Below are 19,653 nucleotides of genomic sequence, written 5' to 3'. Positions count from 1 at the left end.
GTAAAGTTCAAAAATCCCAAGTAAAATTGAGAAGTTCGTCACAGAATCTGTTAGAAAGAACTGTCATTAGTAATTAAAGTTAACAAAAGCTCTGTGCTATCAAAAGTTCAAGTTCAGGCTGTAGAGTTAATTTGAATTTGCATTTATTTGTTCTAAGCTTCTCATGAAGCATGATCTGATTACAGGGGTGAACAGTTACAGCAGGGGCAATACATTCATATTTATCTAACAAAAAATAAAATTATTTTTAAGGTTCAAGTTACTGACACCAATCGACGACTCCAGGATGCCGGAAAAGAGGTATGAAAAATTATTTATTTTATTTTTATGTAATTATGTAAACTGGCAAGTTCAGTGATAAATTCCAGTTTCTTTGTATTCAAGGTGATTGCTCAAACAGAAGGAATGATTGGGTGTAGAATGCAACAACGAAACATTGCCACTACAGTTGAAAAACTGCAGTTGTGTCTTCCTGGTAAGTATGATTCAGTCATCAAATTAATATTCAACTCCACCAATTCTAAATGCCATAATGCTACAGTGAAAGGAACTTAGTTTCCATTTTGAGGTGGGTGCAATTAACATAGATAGCCAAATGTGGTAGAACATAGCATCGCTGACAATGTACATTCTGAGGCCATCAGATGTGAGCCATTTGCTGGATTTGCATCTTCTTAGAGTTTTATGCTGGTATTCAGTAAACCATTTTAACATTAAGTAGACTATTCTGGAATGGGGGACAGAACTGCAAATTATAATTCAAATAATACCCAATTTTGAAATAGTTCATCATTAGTAATTCAAACTGGAACTAAAGGTCACCTTGAAAAAAATGTCTAATAACTGTTGCTGAGTCAAAGGGTAAAGAAACAAGGGGAACCCAGCAAATATGTACTTGTGAAGATAAAAGAGTAAATTAAAGGTTTGGAGGTCTTCTGCAGTGTGCAGCTGTTGGATTTCCACTGCTGCATTCCCATTTCTCTGTAATTGTTGTCTGTCTCATCCCTTTACCCTTGGGTGTGAGTGCCTTCTGCTGGCAGAGACCATGATATTATGTGTGTCTGTTGAAGGAGTGTGTAGCTCCTGTGCCTCTTATTTTTTGCTGTCATTCATTCAGGTGAGATCCCAAGCATGCCATTCATCTTGGAATAATTTCCACATTCATTACCCAAGAAGTTGATACCTTCCAGATAATCTTAGTATTTGACAAGTCACGAGCCATGTTCCACTCTGCTACTGTCTGTAACATTAGGGTGAAGAATACAATGAGCTCTGCCATAAGTGCCAGTGCTTTAGCCCAGCTACCTGAAGATGTAAATGGAAAAAGGTGGAGGCCTTACTTAGCTCTCAAGACAGCATTTAGAAGGAGGGTTCCCAACATGTTCTGCTGGGCTACACATTGGCTTAATTGTGAAGACATCTGCTTCACATCTCTGAGGTCCAGGGTCCTTGTATCTTTGTGGGTTGTAAAAAAAAAAAACAAATTAACTCTGGAACCACAGAAAGTTGTACTGGAAAAAAATGTAAGCTTTCACATTACAAAATCTTCATGAGATGCATAAAAACAAATTAATTGAACATAACAAGCTTATATGGGAGTCACCTGATCAGACCAGAACATGCCTTGGACCTTTATTTGTATGGGTACTCTTCTAGCACTCCTCTTTCTTCTCCCAGAAGAACATGATGAGGTCATGGCTGTCGTGGGTCCATGATGACCTGCTGGCTTACCTAGTAGACATTTGCGTGAAAATGAAATCCCAAGATGGGGCTAAAGCTATATGAAATACAATTACAATTTTTTTGAGTTTAATGGAAAGTTATTCAGACAAGTAAATGGTGTAGCAATGGGTGCCGCTATGGCACCAAGCTATGCTAACATTTTCATGCATGGATGAGAAAAATATCATGTGTTTGACAGTATTTTTATATAAAATATTGTATTTTACAAGCATTTTATTGATGATGATTTTTTAATTTGGAGAGATGATATGAATTTATTGGAAGAATTTTTTATGTATTTAAATAATGGGTGTACATTTCTCAATTTTACTTCAACATTTGAAGCTGACACTATTAATTTCTTGGATTTAAAAATTACTAAGAGAAATGAAGTATTAGTTACAACTATTTACAAAAAGGAGATACGAAATAATTCCTATTTGCATTATGATGGTATGCATCCGAAAAAAACAAAAACAAATATTGTTAAAGGGCAACTAATGAGAGTGCATCAACTAACAGATGAGAACCATACATTTGAAACAGAATGTATTAATTTATGTAACAAATTTAGAAGTAGAGGTTATCCAACAGAAGAAATAAATTGTTTTGAAGAAATGGTGGAAATGAGAAAATATGGTTATAGGGTAGCCACAAATAAGGGTGCAAAAGATTTCAAAACTTCCATGCAAGTTACAAATAGTGTAAATTCATATACCATTAAGAGTATTATCAGAGAAAACTGGAAAATTTTAAAATGCAGTTCAGAAATAAGTCCAAAGATAGGAGAGTTTCCAGTTTTTGTGCAAAAAAAAGGCAAGAGTCTTAAAAAATTATTTCAAAACAAGTTAAATAAAATATTTTTGTGTCAAAATCCTGGAATGTATAAATGTTGTAAATGCAGTTTATGTGATTTATTACTAGCAGATGTGAAGAATATAAAATCGGTCACCATATCGTGCATATAATGGCAGATACACATGCAAATCTAGGTTTGTGGTGTACCTGATAATTTGTATGTCATGTAAAGCATTTTATGTTGGACGAACAAGGGAGCTCAACAAAAGAATGTATGAGCATAAATATGCAGTTAGTGTGAAAAATGAGAAAATGCTCTTAGTAAGCATTACATAGAAAAAGCATGTAATGTGGATTTCAAGTTTTGTGTTCTTGATGAAGTAACAAATGTTGATCAAAAATTTGATGCAGAAGATGAGTTAAGTTGGAGGGAATATGAATGGCCGGTTAGGTTAAATGCCTTGTCATCCACGTGGGTTGAACGATAGAAAAGAATTTACTGTTTTTTTAAAAGGAAAAAGTTATGTCAGGTGATATCTTAATCATGTGATTTTTAAATGTATTTAAGTGAATATATTGTTACTCACATATTATGCAGTCTGAAGAAGTCCCTAGTGGATGAAAGCGCTTACTGTGGATGTGTCAGATTAAAGTTTTGTCAGTGGGTCATTTTTTTCGGTTTTATTTTATTGATTTTGTGGTCTCCGAAGTGTTTTTGATGTGTGTTTTGTCAATGCAAAAAAATGTATTATCATCCCTTTCGATAAGAGCGATGTTTCTGCTAACTAGCACATCAGTAGCAACACCCTAAGTATGCAGTCAGTGGTGAGAGACCTGGGCACACAGGTTGACAGCAACCTTACCTTTGATCACCATGTTTCCACAGTGGTAAGAAGAGCATTCTATATCGCTCATCTTGTAAGTAAGGGCATTGCCTCCAGAAAAAAAGAAGTTAAAACCTTCCTGTACTCATCCCTCATCAGGCCAATAATTGAGTGCAGCACCCCTTTTGGTATATACCTTTCCAAGCACCTGCAACAATTAGAGAAACCACAAAGGTTCCTCACAAGGAAAATTCAAGGTCTTCAGCATCTGTCCTATGTGGAACGTCTGAAATCACTGACACTTTATTCTGTTTCATGCAGACTACTTAGACGTGATCTCTGCCTTGCATATAAGGCCATCTCTGACCCTGCTTTATTGGAAATGCTGCATATCTGCAAGTCAAGTGGTACATGGGTTACTCGCTTCAAAGATCTTAACCTGGTATGTGACATTAGTAGAACATACTGGAGGGACAGATTTGTCTCCCAGAGGTTACCACACCTTTGGAACAGACTCCCACTTCATGTCAAACAGAGCAGCTCATTGGCCCTCTTCAAACTCAGTCTGGATGATTGGATGGATAAGGATAAATTCACCCCGGGGGTTCCACCCCTGTCTCTCTTGGACAGAGGTAGTAGGTGCTGATGGAAATAAGGGTAGAACTTGGCTAAGCTTTAAGGGTCTTGTGATCCTTTGAGATGTTCCTTTTAACATGTGACATGTCCTAACTATTCCTAACGCAGACGACTGCCTTCATTACTGCAGAATTGCACACTCTTTTGTGTTGCCTGTTTTTGTCTACAAAGAAGACTTAAGAGTTCATAGCCCTGATTTCCTGATCGAGGATATAGGGGAAGGTCCTAACTGTATCTCTTGGACCAGGTAGCAGCCCTGGTCTTTTGACCTCCATCCCATTGCCCGAGTTTATAAGGTGTTTTAAAAGAGTCAACAAATTCTCCGAGCTTTGGAGTAGTAATGTTTTCCCACAAATCTTAACATGGGCTTTGTTTTCTGCAGCACATGTGATAATGGATGTTTCACTAACAGTTTAGAGAAATGACCCCATCTCCTCTATGCCAAGGAAAGTTGAACCCTTCAAGAGACTTAACTGCAATTGTGGCCATTTTTATTTGCCACGAAGCCCGTGGAAAAGGAACTGAAACTTAGAATTCCCTCCTGCTCAACTTGAGCAGCCATTCTGAGGGTATGGTATGTAAATAAGCAAAGTAACACATTCTCATATCCCCTGTGAAAAGAGGTGATGCCTGGGTGGTAGTCGTCTATAAACAGGTCCATCACCTTTACATCCTTTCTAGGAGAAGTAAATGTCTTGTTGGATTCCATGAGCTACAGCTCCAGTCCTTTACTAGAGCCAATAATTCAAGAATCTTTTCTGGTCAAAGTCTTCTGGTTATGGGGCACCCTAGAGATCAATATTTTTGCCCAAGAGACAACATAGCCATTCCATCATTTCTGCTCAGTCCAGCTAAGGATAAGGGAGATTATTTGTCAATGTGTTCTTCTCCAGTCCCAGTGAATATTCATGAATGCTTTTCCACAATTAATTTGATTCTATTTACAATTATGAAGTTCAGGCAAGAAATATCAAAGCACTTTTGTGTTGCCCTGAAGACAAGAAGGGTGTGGTTTCAAATTAAGTCCCTGATATTACAGGATGTTTTCCAATTTCGGGCCAAAGAAGCACCACCTTTCTTGGACAACAACCTTCTCCACCTGATGGATTGGCTTCTGCCTTGTATTCCCTACATTCTTCAAAATGTTATGGAGTCTGTCAGCAAGCTTCCACTTATCAAGCTTACTCCACTAAGTAAGAGAGGCTCTTCACTCAAGTGGAGAGGTATCTTATGCTGCCTTAGTACTTGAGCCTACAAGTTTATTAGAGACTTCAGTATGACTTAAGTCTCCATTCTTCCACATTCAGGTTGTGCATCTGTGCACATCATGACTTCTGGAGTGTAAAATTATATCCCAGCACTGGCTGTTCAAATAGGTTCTTAATGGAATACTGCACCTTTCCACCTTTGAAAAACCTGTCCTCTTTGGATATTGAACTTCATGAATGACAGAGTTGCTTATTCCAGTCCACTCCCGCCCCCATCCATTTGAAACAATTGGATTGACAGCTCTAAACTTCATCTCTTAGAAGATAACTTTTTTGGTGGCTACCAACTCTGCTCAGAGCCGTAGCTTGCTCATGTAGTGCCTGGTACTATTCCCCAATCTGGGGCCTCAACTGTAAGCTGATGAGGGGAAAAAAGGCTGTCTTCTTCAGGACTAGAAAAGAAATCTCTGTCTATTTTTAAAATACCAAACACCAAAAGCTGAAACACTTCAGTCTTGACCACAAAAGCAGTATCAGCATTCATTTCCTTAATGGCATTCAGAATTGCCAGTATGGAAGTGAATGTCAGTACTACACTATTGACTAGTCATTATGCCTTTTGTGTGGAGGCCTCTTCACCCCACTTAGCTACACCTCTGTCTCTGCTTATAAGATCTCCTAGTGGCAAGTCATTAATTTTAGGGCACCCTTTTTGCTCTTTCACACGAGTTTAGTGTCCCTTTGCGACCAATCCATGCTTCTATGATTTCGAAATTATTACCCCATCCATTTATTTTTCTGTTTTCTTTTTCAGGGTGGATCCTGGGGAGGAGTTCATATTTTGATATTGTACCAGCAGCTCAGGCTTTGCAGGAAGAGAGTTGAATAAGTTTATGAAAATGATACAGCTATTAATCTGTTTTGTTTGAGGGAAATGTAGTCTTACAGTTTTTCCAATGAGAGAATTAAGTTCATAATGTTTAGCAATTGAGCAGTGAGCCACCCATTGAAAAATAAAATTGCGGTCAAAGGTCCCTCTACTTAAGGTCATGCCACATCCCCAAAATTGAACTCTTAACAGTATACATTTTGTTTGAGGATGTAGGATCATTTGAGGTCAGTTGTGAACCATATATATGTGATCTTAACTAACTTATCAGAAATATTTTTGGGTATAGCAGAAGGCTGCACTGCATAACAGATATGTGCCAAAACCTGTACCATGTAGCACTGGCTGTATGTCTTTTTGGTGGCACAACAGAGGCCTTTTACTATACATTTACTTATTAAACAGGTAGACAGCCTGATCAGTGGCAATCTTCAGGCACAGCCTAGGAACAAGTTTTCTATAAGTAAAGTAGTAAGTGCAAGTTGTACTGAGCAGTGATTTAACATAACAATGATGCATTACATGAGTTGAGAAAGCTTTGGAAAGCATGAGAAGAATTAGAAATGTTAAGTACTGTACAAGGTATGGTTGTAAAGTGTGATAGAAGAAAATGACCTGGAGTTGATTTTTTCTACAGCTTCTGTATACATTAATTTGATAAAGTGTGTACAATAAAAGAAACGTGTTAATTCTGATGAATACATAGCATACAGAATAAAAGTATTGAAAAGCTGTGACCACAGAATGAGCTGCAAGTCTGGGAAGAAAATTAAGAAACTGAAGTGTTGTGTTTCACTAAACACTTTCAGTCCCTATAATAATAATATATCTCTTCACATGTTAAAAGCATGGGATCTGAAGAAGAATAAACAAATATCATTTAACTTTCTTACTTATTAAGGCCATCTAATGAAGGTTCCTTCTTGCGAACAGAAAAATAAAAAAAATAAAATATTATTTTCTATGTAGTTGGTATAAAAGGGACACCTGTGATTTTGAGTTATTTGATTTTCCTGAAGGTTGCCATTGTAAAAAGATTTCAAAGTGTGAATACACAGTTAAAGTGCTGATCAGAGCATTTTCACTCTGCCAAATTTCTTAAAAGATGTTGAGCGTTTATTTACTGGCTTGACCTGCTTAGTAAGCCTTTTATCATACTCGGACAAGTACTACAGTGTTGTCAGTAGTACATGATCCAGGTAAGGTTTCTTTAGCTGTGTGAATTGAGAAAGAATTAAATGGCATGGAGAGTATGGATGTGATTAAAAAGCAGACTGAACCTACTAAACAACGTAGCGTGTTTGTGAAACTAGGTAAAATTTGTATAAATCCATAGGCTCATAAGATCCATTTTATCTGCATTATGCAGTTGAGGAAGTGGTGCCTACCATGTCAGGAGCAAAGTACATTTCTGTATCTGATATAAATTATAGAGTTTGACGAACTGGGCTTGGTAGAGAATGATCTAAGTCTTGTACTTCAGTTCACCTGAGGGAGGTTGCAGTCTTTTTGTATCTGAAGCATTTTTGAGAGTTGTTGCACAGGTAATTCAGTGGATTGACACTGGTATTAATATAACTGATGATGTAGTAGTATCGGTTTGGAGCAAAGGAAAGCATGGTCTGAGACTGACTGACTAAATTACTGAATAAATTTAAAATAGAGCAACTATAAAGTGAATAAACTAAGTATAAAATGACTTGTAGAACTGAAATGTGTGGGTCATATGATATCTTAATGTGAGAATGCTTGAAACCAAATACTGAGAAGGTAAGTACCACTCTGGTGTCTGGAATTCTGGCAGTTGGTTAAAGGATTAAACCCGTGAGCTGATAAGCTGCTTCATATGGTAGAGGGTTTGGTTCTCTGAGGCTTCGTTTGCCAGTTGTGTGACAGTGAGCAAATCACTTAACATAGAGAGTGCTTTGCGGCCAGTGGGAAAATTGGTCTGGGCTCCTTGACTACATACCTAATAAGTAGCTGTAATCTTTATTTAGGGAGGTTAAGGTCTTCTCGCAGACACAAGGCATACTGTTTGATTCTGGCCTCTGGGTGTTGACTAGGCTTGTAATAGTTTGTATACTGACAGCCTAGTATTTACCTATGAACCTATGAAAGAGCAATAGTGTAAATGCTTTATTTATTTTACATTTGTTGACCAGAATAGTCCGACTGGATACATGTCCATTTTCAGCGGAGGCCTGGGGAGAAAAGCTCCAGTCATACAGATAAACATCACACAAAATAGTAAAGCATGTTTTACAAAGTATGTACAGTATAGCCCTCATGAAGGGACTAGAAAGATTCACATTGCATCATTGCTTAAAAACTAGTAGGTTACAACAAACAGTTATGAGCAATAGAAATGCATATAGTGCTGTTTATAATATGAAAATAATTAAGACGTTAGGGTTGGAACAGGGACAAAGCCAGTGTGTTGTAAAATACTGTTTGAGACTTTTTTGAAATGATTTAGAGACTGTTCAAGAGTAAGGGTAGCTGGAAGTGAATTCCAAGTTTTACCAACGAAGTTGGCAAACAGGGAGTCTCCGGCTCAGTTGTTAGCTTTGAGTGTTTGGACCAACAATTTGTTGGATGAGCATAATGGCCTGGAGATACTATAGGAATTTAAAATGTTTTAAGTGCGGGAGTATTTTCATGTTGGTTGCGAATTTTGTGCGTTACTGTGAGCTGATTGAACTGACGTAAGCTGGGAAATTCTAGCCACCCTAGGAGATGAAGGTTTTGACAGTGGTGTGTCCTATATGTGGAGCCGGTGGCGAATCTGGCAATATGGTTGTAGCAGCATGAGAGTTTGCTAAGTTCAGATTTGTTCAAGTTAGAGAGTATAGGGGAAGCATATAAAAGGGTAGAGAGTAGGTGAGAGCGAGCAATGGCAGTCCTAGCTAATTGGGTTAGAAAAGGTTTATTTTTATATAGTGAGTCATGCTTCTTATTAATGGTTTTGATAGTTTGATTGACATGCATATCAAATTTCAGGTTGTCTACTATTACCCCTAAGAGCTTAGTATGGGCATCCTGGGAAATAATGGTACCATTATTGGATGTTATGGAAAAGGAAAGAGGGGTGGACCCAGTAGTGGGGGTGAAGAGTAGTAGTTTAGTTTTGTTAGTATTCGGGAGCAAACGGTGATTAGAGAGCCAAGTTTCAACTGTGTTGAAATGTATTCTTGGATAAAGTTTGCAGGTCTGTCTGGGAGGGGGCTGTACAGATCAGAGTGGAATCATCAGCTTATTGGGTGCAGGTTGCTTCTGGAATGACAGTGTGAAGGTTGTTGATAAAGACTGAAAAAAGAAGGGGGCCTAAAATACTGCTCTGTGGGACTCCAAGGGTAAGAGGTAATAGGGTGGATAGTTTGTCCTGCTATTTGCCCTGAAGATAAACAGGATCTCATTAGATTTGTGGAATGTAGCATCTTTCAAAATTTATTCTAAATATGTTGGATGTAGGTGTGCCTTTAAGGAAGTCACTGGAACATGGGGTGAAATGGTACTTAAATATAGAACAAGAAAAGCTTTGAAATTGTTAAAAGTTGATGAATAAAGAGCCCACTTTAAAATATTTTTAATGGATACAAACCAGTCACAATGTACATAAGTGCCAGCCAGAACAGAACTAGTGTTGTGATTGTTTACAAGAAGGGAAATCAGTGGTGAGTGGCTTGGTAGTTTAGCTCAGTGGATTAAAAACTGCTGGTTTTAACAAGCTTCATCCTGTAGTCTTTGTTTTAAGCTTCCCATCCTCTGTCTGGCTACTTTTTGATTCTGTGTAGGATGCATAACCATTCAGTGTTCTAAGGATAGCCCAGATGAAGAGAGACCATTCTGCCTAATGAGTTCATTTGGTTACCAAATTAGTAAAATAAAATGCTAGCAAATGTAAACTGAAGAAAGGAAAAAGCTAATAGCCGTACTATGCGACTATAAAATGTTCCACAAATAAGATCATGGAAAAAGTGGCATTCATCGAAATGGGCTTTCACTGATGTTTTATCACTGCCACCAATATATGATGGATGACTGGTGCTGATGGAGTTTTGATTCCCACCACTGCTAACCAAAATACCACTTGGTATGTGAAGGATAGGAGCTGTGGTCCTTGTATCTGCTCATCTGTGCAGAATACGTCAGCTGACCACCAGAGGGGTAGTTTCTTGAGTCAAACCACTGGTACCAGCAAGTTAAAGAAAAGATCAGTGCGCAAAACTGTGATTCAATAACCAATTCACTAAAGTCAACCATTCCCATTTCCCCTAATGTAATCCTAAGAAAAGAAGTGGTGTTATTGAATTATATAATACATTGTTCACATTCAACACTAGTTGAATCTAGAAGTCTTTATAAGAATTATTTTTATATAAATGATAATGATGACACCTGGATTAGTGTCCCTTTGACTATAAAGGAAATGGGGACATGTGACTGTGGAGTTTGTAAGATGTGTCATTTTACTGCTTTATTTCCCAGACTTATAAATGCTGGTAAGTGGAGTTGGACATTATTACCTCTTTTTGTGTTAATATAGAATGGTTTATTTTTGCAACACTTATTATTAGTCTTGTTAAATTGATTGGTTATGTATAATATGTTAACTATCCTACATTCCTTAGCTTTTTGGGCTGTACCTCATTTACAGTGAAAACCAGTGTCTTTCTGTTCTAGTGTTGCTGATGATGAGTTTTAATTCAACAGTAGTGTTTTTCTTGCCTAGTTCTTGTAATCATTTGTGTGTGTTTAAATTGGATTCATATTGTTCTTTTGCACTGAGCTCCTCAAAAAAGGATGTAAGTAAGGGTACAGTGGTATTCTCTTAGAAGTTAAGATTTACGTTGCCCGTTCGATTCTCAGTTAGAGCGTCTTCTGTGTAGCGACATGCGTGAATGGGCATTCCTTCGTTGAAGGTTGTGCGTTAGGCCCGGCAAGCCAGTATGTAAAAATCTACTGCCAATCATTAGCGGACTGGAGTTCCGCTGTGGCGATCCCTAACCGGGAAAAGCTGAAAAACACAAAATAAACTGAAATATTTACATTTTGATTTCTGCTTTTGCTGGACTAAACTTAAAAGGTGTGTATATGTATGTATAGTTTATGTACGCGGTTGTATGACATTTTGTCCATGCATGTATGAAGTTGCAGGAGTTAAGTTGCTAGTAGTTTTTCATTACCAGTAAACCTGCTTTTGTGATTGCGGCAGTTTTCATGTGTATGCTGTTTGTGGTTGTGCAGCTGAGGAATTAGTGTATATTAGTAAAGGGGTGTGAGGGCAAAGCACTTTATGTAAGTACTTTAAGAATGGGATTTGTGCTGTCCTGTGTGACTTTGGCACTGTGTAGCTGGAATGGGAGGTTTTTCACTTTTAGGTTGTATATCACATATGTCATGTGATGATCTTTCAGTTTCATTTATAGTATAACAGATTATTTTTCTTAGTTTTTTAATGTAGCAATTACAAATGCTAACCCTGCCGAACCAAGGCTGTTGGATTTGTTTTTGTGATTGAGTGTAAGGAAATGGTTTTCTTTCTCGATGATCTGAAGACAAAATTTCAGCAGTGAAGTGTGTCTTGTTAATTTCTTTTGAAGAATGATAATACAGAATGATATCTCTCTTGATGCCACAGTGTGAGCAAAAGATGTTTCACTGCAACAATATGCATAGCTTCTGGTGTAATTAAGAGGGTTACATTTAATATTTACCAGGGAGGACAAGATAGATGGTCCAAACTGCTTTGCCAAGGATGGCCTGCACCTGTCTTCCCCCAAGGCTTTCATATATTAACAACAAAAACCTTATCCATCCCTATAATGCAATTTGTTTGCCAGAGTCAGTTTTCAAAAGCCTCCAACATAAAACAAAATTCAAATAACATAAATGTATTGCAGCTTGGTGCAAGGAGCCTTAACAAAAAATTATTTCCGTACTATGCGTCCTGACCATAGAATGCATCTATGTTTTCATCATCGCAGTCAGATTCAAGAACATGAAAAGCAGCCATCCGTGCAAGATTTCAATGCTTACTATGAGTTCAGACCCATCACACTAGATGAAGGCACTAAAGGCAGCTTGGTCTCTATATTTGTAAACTAAAATTTAACCTTCAGACTCATTAGGCAGGATAACAAGCTGGAACTCCTCCTTGTCCAACTTAACAGTAACAAAAACCTCACATCACATCATAGCTAACTGTAACATCCCCTCTGTGTATGCCTTGGCCCATACCTCCTACCTGACTAGTCTGGAAGCTATAAGCATTCAGCCAAACACATTCTTCTAGGGAACTTCAACTACCCCTCCATCAGCTTGGGAATGTATGCACCCCCAAACACGTATGCCTGCATATTTCTGGACTTCATAAACACAAACTCATTGGAGCAGCTAGTCCACACCCCTACTAAGGGAGTCAAGCTCCTGGACTTGGTTCCCATCAGTATGGGGCAATTCTGTTTCATACCATTTGTAACATCCTCCCTAGTCCAATTGAACCATAAATTAGTCATATTCACAATAAGGCTCAAGCCAGAAGCATCCTCCAGTAACTCGGTATTCAGAGATTGTTAAAGTTAATCTACTAATCTGCTACAACCTGACGAAATTCAACATTCCCTTCCACCCTGATGACCCCTCTATGAATGCAAAATCTTTTACCCCCAAATTCTATGCACATGTAAATAGCTGCATAGAAACATATATCCCCTCCATAGTAAATACATTGCCAGATTTAAAAATAAACCTCTGTGGTGGAACCCAAATGTAAACAGGCTCTACATTAAAAATAAAAAAAAATGTATTGCATGCAAAAATAAATGTAGCTCTCCAAATGCCAAAAATTGCTTTAACCAGATTTAACAGGAAATTCCAGACCCTGATCTAAAAAACAAAGCTAGATATGAAGTAAAAATAGCCAGGCAAAAGATCACCACAAACACTTCTTTAGCTGTGTTAGAAACCTCAGAGATAATACCCAAAACGTTGTAGAGCTAATAGTAAATTATATCAAGTACTTTAATCTTGAGGATGTAATCAATATACCAGAGGATAAGTATATCTCTAACCTCACCCCTTCCCCAAACATTCCCATATGAAATACCAGCAGCCACACATACCCTCAGACCTCTCAGCAACAAGTCCTCAAAGCAGTATCCAAGACCAAGAGCATTGCTTTTGTGTGGCCTGAGAACACATTAGGATACCCACTGGTCAAACTGAAACAGGACCTGTCAACTCCCCCCCCCCCTACAGTGGCTCTTCAGTATGAGAGGAGAACTGCAAGTGTCATACCCCCATACAAGGGGGGGTGGGCATGAACTGATATGGGCAGTTTGAGACGTAAACCCTGACCAGTTTCATATATAAGGCAATGGAAATGGTCATTATGGAATTGATCAATAGTGCATAGAAACTTTTAGAGTTTCTTCTTAGAGTCACTCTTAGAGTCATAGAAAATAGGCAGCATACAAACTCTTGTCCTGAGCCAGTTCAGTTTTAAGTGCAGATCCTGCCTACTAAATCGGGTTGACTTTTTTGTAAAGGTTACCAAAGCAATTGATGGTGGTAGATCTGAGCACACCACATATCTAGTTCTTGTAAAGATGTTCACCATGATCCATCACTTGTTGAAAAGTTGTGGTTCCAGTTTCCATTTGTGTGGGTCCATAAGATTTCCGCTTAGTTCGTCTGCCAGAGAATTTAGCTCTCCTGGCAGGAGTTGAGCTTGCAGTTGTATCTGATAGGTCAAGGCCGTGTTCCACAACGCCATGGCTAGTCTGCAAAGGGGGTAGGAATGTGTACCCCCCCTGCTTGTTTATGTACCACATAACTGTGGTGTTGTCTGTCTTTATCAGTAGTTGTCCTGGATGAAGGTAGTCCTTGAAGGCTGTCATTCTGTACAGCTCGCATCTCTTTCTGATTGATATGTAGGTGCATTTGATTTGGGCTCCATTTGCCCTGAATGCACTTCCCTGCCAGATGAGCCCCCCAAGCATAGTCTGATGCGTCTGTTAGGGTTTGGGCGGCAGGGGTTGGAGTGAATGACAGTCCCTTGTTTTGGTGGCAAGCCTCTGCCCACCATAGGAACTCTAGTTGCAGGCAAGGAATAATAGGAATCATTGTTTCCAGGCTGTGACAATGTTGACTCCATAAACTCTTTAAGTACCATTGAAGTTTCCTCCTATGCAGTCTTGCATATGGAATTAGAAGAATGCAGGAGGCCATGTACCCCAAAGCCTGCAGAATTTGTCTTGCAGATAGCAGGGCTTTTGTGGCTACCTGTTTGAAGTAAGTCATCAATTGAATTTGCTTTTCTGGCATAAGGTAAGCCATCTGGGCAGTTGTATTCAAGCTTGCACCCAGGAATGTAATTTTTTGAGAGGGTACCAGTTGTGATTTCTTTTTGTTTATGGTGTACCCTAAACAAGTTAGAACCTTTTTACAAACGCCAGATGCTTTAGAAGAATGTCCTTGTTTTCTGCCTGAATTAGACAATCGTCCAGGTATGGATTTATTTGAATATTTATTTGCCTGCAAAATGCAATTACTGGTGCCAAGCACTTTTTGAAGACCCTGGGCACAGTAGATAAGCCAAAGTGCAGTGCAGAGAACTGGTAATGCAAGTAGCCTGCTTTGAAGCGGAGGTGTCTTCTGCAAGATTCCCTGATTGGGCTATGCAGGTAAGCCTCTTTTAAGTCTAGAGTTACCAATCAGGCGTCTTTGCCTAGCATAGGTAGTAACTGTTAAAGAGTCAGCATCTTGAATTTTGGTATGTCCAGGAATGTGTTTAGAGTGGATAAGTCCAGAATTGGATGCCATGATTTGTCTTTTCTGGGTACCAGGAAAAGTCTGGAATATAAACCTTGTCCCTTTTCCTCTTCGGGTACTGGTTGAATAGCCCCCATGTTCATGAGGGACAGAACTTGTTTCTTGGCCTCTGCCCACTGATTTGGGGGCAGATCTGGCCATCTGTTTGGGATTGGCAACGTGTGGAAGTGAAATCTGTATCCCTGGGATACTATATTTAAAGCCCATTTGTCCTGGGTAATAAGTTGCCAGTTTCGTGCATGAAGTGCTGGTTTTCCCCCCAAAGGGGTGGCTAAGAGGTAAGTGCTTGGTGATCATAGAGGGAAGTCATTGAGTCTGTTTACCATAGGGAGGTGCCTTGTTGCTTCCAGATTTGGAGGTGGAGGCACCCCATTGTTTTGTTCTAAAAGTTCCTTGTGATTGAAACCTGGAGCCTTTGGAATGTCTTGATTTGACTTGAGCGGCTCTCGAGGGGACTGGAAAGGACCAGTTCTTAATAGGGCAGTGCCTACTAAATCTTGGAGGTTGCACTTGTAAGAAATCTTTCACAGTTTGCATAGATTTAGCTTTATCTTCCATCTTTTTAACACTTCTTCAGCCTTATTACCAAAGAGACAGTCCTGTTGTAAAGGAGAATCCAGCAATTTTCCTTTAACATGGTCAAGCAAGAGTTTGCTCTTTGAGCCAAGCATGCCTTCTTAGCACAGATCCAGTTGCAGCAGTCCTGCAAGAGGCCTCCAGGGAATCAAAACCACATTGCAAAGTATGTTTCCCAACTTGTTCAGCTGAATGCAATAAATCCTGCAATTCTTTATTTTCCACATAGTCAGAGATTGACATCATTTTCTGTTTAAGTAGTCCCATGAGATGCTGTTGATATTTAAGCGTATGAAATTGACAGTTTAAAGCCCTGATTGCCAAGGTTGCAGACGTGTAAACCTTCTTACCCCATCTATCCAGTGCCCTGGAATCTCTATCAGAAGGAGTAGGATTTTTGGCAGAAGAGGCCTTAATGCCCTTGGGACCCTGAGAAATGGTTTCAGGATCAGCAACAGGGTTTTTGAAAAGGAATTTATGGAAGTTAGGAACCCTGTAGTATCTGTCTGGCTTACAAGAAGCCAGAGGCAGAGAATAAGGAGTCATACTAGATTCTGAAAAAACATCATCAACAATGTCTAGAACAGGAGGTATAGCCAAAGGCCTATGCTGAGGAAGTAGAAGAAAATCCCTAAGTCTCTTTTTAGATTCAGAGAAATCCTGACTTTCCCAGTGGAAATGTTCCCTTAAGGCATGTAAAGTTTCCCCAAAAGAAAAATCCTCAGGGGGAGAGGCAGAAAGGAATGGAATCCTCTGCATCAGAGTCCTCATAAGTAGGAATAGATAAATCCTGTTCATTAGAAGAGTCAGAAGAAATAGAATCTTGTTCAGAAGATTCATAATCAATGTCTTGCCTAGGCCTCTTAGAAGGGGGGGTTGGCTACCCCTGATCAGAGTAATTAAATCTTCAGCCATTTTGATCATTTGTTTTTTAGGCATAGGTGCCTGCACATGTAGCCCAGGCATCGTTTTTTTAGACATAGATTTAGATTTTGGCCTTAGTTTTGAAGATGGCGTTGGTCTAATATACAAATCTGTAGGCCTAAAAACAGCCTCAGAAGCCGGTGCCTGCACAGCGGTTCCGGACCCATCTAAGGTAGAGACATCCGTGGGTTCCATAATTGAAGCATCTCGCGGCATACCGGACTCCGAATGGGTCTCAGTAGAGGCCTGCAAATCAGACGTAGTGGGTATCAGGGGCTGCAAAAGCGCCTCTCTCAGTACCAGCGACTGGCTTAGGAGAAGCATCGTCGTCGATTTTGGACCTCGACGGTGAGTCTCTGTCTTTTTCTTTGCATATTTTAGGTATTCCGGTTGTCAGATTGCTAACCAACGACATTTCTGGATAGTTAAATCTTGAGCCAAAATATTTAGAAGCAAAAATATACTGACGGTTAATAGTGTGTTGTTTAAATTTAGCACAAAACCGACAGCAAGGCATATTGTGGTCAGGGCCTAGGCAAAGAATACAGTACAAATGAAAATCCTTATGAGGTATTTGCTTCCCACAAGTAATGCAATTATTAACTTTTACTGACATTGGTAAGGCGCAAGAAAAAGTTTACCCATCGGGGCACTTAGCTTTTAATTGAAGACTTCGGTTCTGAAACTCAAAAATGAAAATTTCAGGAGTCGGCCGACCGGCACTTGCAAGCTACTTCTGCTTCGGGCACCGCTTGGCAAGAAAGACTGATGTAATGGTGTCTGCTGCATGTTTTATACCCCTGATGACCTTACATCATGGAAGTAGGGACAGCAACCGACACAGGACCCAAGACTTTGTTAATCAGGCCAACTGAGGGCAACCTGCCAGCAGATTACCCAAATGTAATGACTGCAACAGTGAATACACTCGAACGTCTACATTTATGGTAAGTGTACAGAACTGTACTTTGTCAAATCCACAGCCTAAAACTAAGCACCAAAAATCCATTTCCTGCAACTATCACATCGACAACACACCTCTGAAAATTAACTCAGTAGTGAGGGACCTGGGAACCCATGTAGACAATGAACTGTCATTCGACCACCATATCCACTGTTATAAGAAAGTACTTTCTCATTGCTCAACTTGTTAGCAACGGTATGGCATCCATGTCTATAGAAGTGATCATTCCATTGCTTACTGTGTTTATCAAGCTGGTCATTGAGTATAATGCCCCCCTTCAGTATGTACTTGTCCAAACACCTGGCACAACTCGAGCTACCACGACACTTTATCAGTTAGAAACTCAAAGGGCCTAAATCACAAAGGCTACACTGGTCATCTTAAAGCCCTGTCATTTTGTGACATCTTACAGGCTACTATGGGGCAGTCTTTTCCTCACTTTTAGAGCCTCTACAGATCCCATCCTTTCAGATCTTCTGCATGTCCACAAATTGCATAGTGGCAGAAACACTCTCCCAAGAGATCTGAATCTTTTCTTCAACTTAAATAGAACATGCTAGAGGGATAGATATATCTCTCAAAGAATGCTGTTTGTGGAAGGGAGAGTACAACTTTACCCCGGATTAACACGCTTATCCCTAATGCATTGAAGTAACATGTAAATGTCTGCCTGTCCCGCGGTTATTCATACTGATATTACAAAGGGCTATGGGTAAAAAAAAACACTAGGTTTAGAAAGTTATTTATGGATGCATGACTAGATTTCTGAAGATCCTCACAGATTGTTAGCCTAGTAAGAACCTATGAATCTATCTGCACAGTCACAGACAATTTGGTTTTGCTTTGAATCGTCAAGCTTTAGCTAGATGAAGCTATAACTAGACTAAGACAACTGATCATAGATTCACCCAGACGTTTGCAGGCAGAGGACCCCATGCATTCTCCCACTCCCTGTATTTATATTTATTTTTTTATTTATCATTTGTTGACTGTGTTTAGTTTTGGTATTCATACAACTAGGGGAATTTGGCCAGAGTACTTGTGAATATGCCATACTCTTTTTCTATAAATGTTCTGATGTTTTTTATATCCACTTGTGCTATCACCAGTTAAGGAAAATGGGACCTTGGTTTAAATTCTCATCCAAAGAACAACACACACATTAGTGTAGCACCCCATATTCTGCAACACACTCAGTGTAACACCCTATATTCTAACTCCATGATCACTGAACGATAGAAAAACAAAAGCTGAAAAAAATGCATGGCTGCCAGTGTTGCAGTGCCATAGAAACATTGCTGGTAGTGATGCTTTGTGAAAATCAGCACTCTGTGAGTTGCAACTCATTCAAATGTGAGCAGCAATTTGCAGCCTCATTCAACTGAAACTTACCTTAATGGTAGGGGAGCCATGTACAAACATACACATATATTTAAAGTGAACATTGGTAAAAGGGTATGATAAAAACTTTTATCTGAGATGGAATACTGTATGTTTATTGTTGTCCTACATGCATCAGCAAGCACGTATTACCCGTTTGCCTGTATCCTAAAGCATGTATCACTTAGCTTACCTGTGTCACTGTCAGTCAGCCCTTGTCATGCCAACATGGAAAAAAGTAAATTCGCAGCACTGCAAACACAAAAAGAAAAAAAAATAGTTCACATCAAAACATCTATATTCGGATGTCAATCCACCAGAAATAAAATCAGACAAAATCGTAACTCCAACCAACCAATCAGAAAATGTCAAAACTGACCTCAATCTAAAGTCTGTACTAAATGACATTTAATGCAAACATCTCATTAAAGTGTAATTCTAATAGATCTTAACATAACCCTTATTTTATTACTAAGACATTCTCACAGAATAAAAAAAGTATGTATTCTCACAGAAGTACCAGCTATATTAAAAACAGAAAGTCCAAAGCTACTAATGAGACCATCCATGCACCCAAACATATGAAACCTATGTATAGCCCTGTTCAGTAGAAAAAATATGCATTTGCTGTATTCCAGTGAAATGAATGAACAGTAATAATGCAATGGAAAAAAATGGATGCATGAAATATGTGGCAGTTAGCTTTGTGTAGTAGTTGAAACATGTTTTTGAAGTTTGGAAATCTTAACTTTGCCACTTGTGAGAAAAAATTGTTTCTTAACATAAAGAATAGAATAGTTCATGTTTCATATAGCAGACCCCTCACATGTTCCATAGAACTGTATGTGTGGGTGGGGGTGTGACGCTCGTGCCCTGTCCCAGCAATCAAGGAGCCTC

The 19,653-nt window shown here is 39.1% G+C and overlaps 1 protein-coding gene across 2 annotated transcripts in view; it reads left to right on the top strand.

The window, feature by feature from the left end:
• The window catches only part of EXOC6 (exocyst complex component 6), a 1,799,203-nt gene that overhangs the window by 414,352 nt on the left and 1,365,198 nt on the right, over window positions 1-19,653 (top strand). For both annotated transcript variants that reach the window (XM_044056688.1, XM_044056689.1), the window contains exons 3-4: window positions 253-300; window positions 385-475. In XM_044056688.1, coding sequence (XP_043912623.1) covers window positions 253-300; window positions 385-475 — 139 coding nt within the window. The remainder of the gene's footprint in view (window positions 1-252; window positions 301-384; window positions 476-19,653) is intronic.

Source organism: Protopterus annectens, chromosome 14.part0 (assembly GCF_019279795.1).
Source record: "Protopterus annectens isolate FY-2018-M chromosome 14.part0, PAN1.0, whole genome shotgun sequence".
Lineage (NCBI taxonomy): Eukaryota > Metazoa > Chordata > Ceratodontiformes > Protopteridae > Protopterus > Protopterus annectens.
This window is presented reverse-complemented; position numbering and strand designations above follow the sequence as displayed.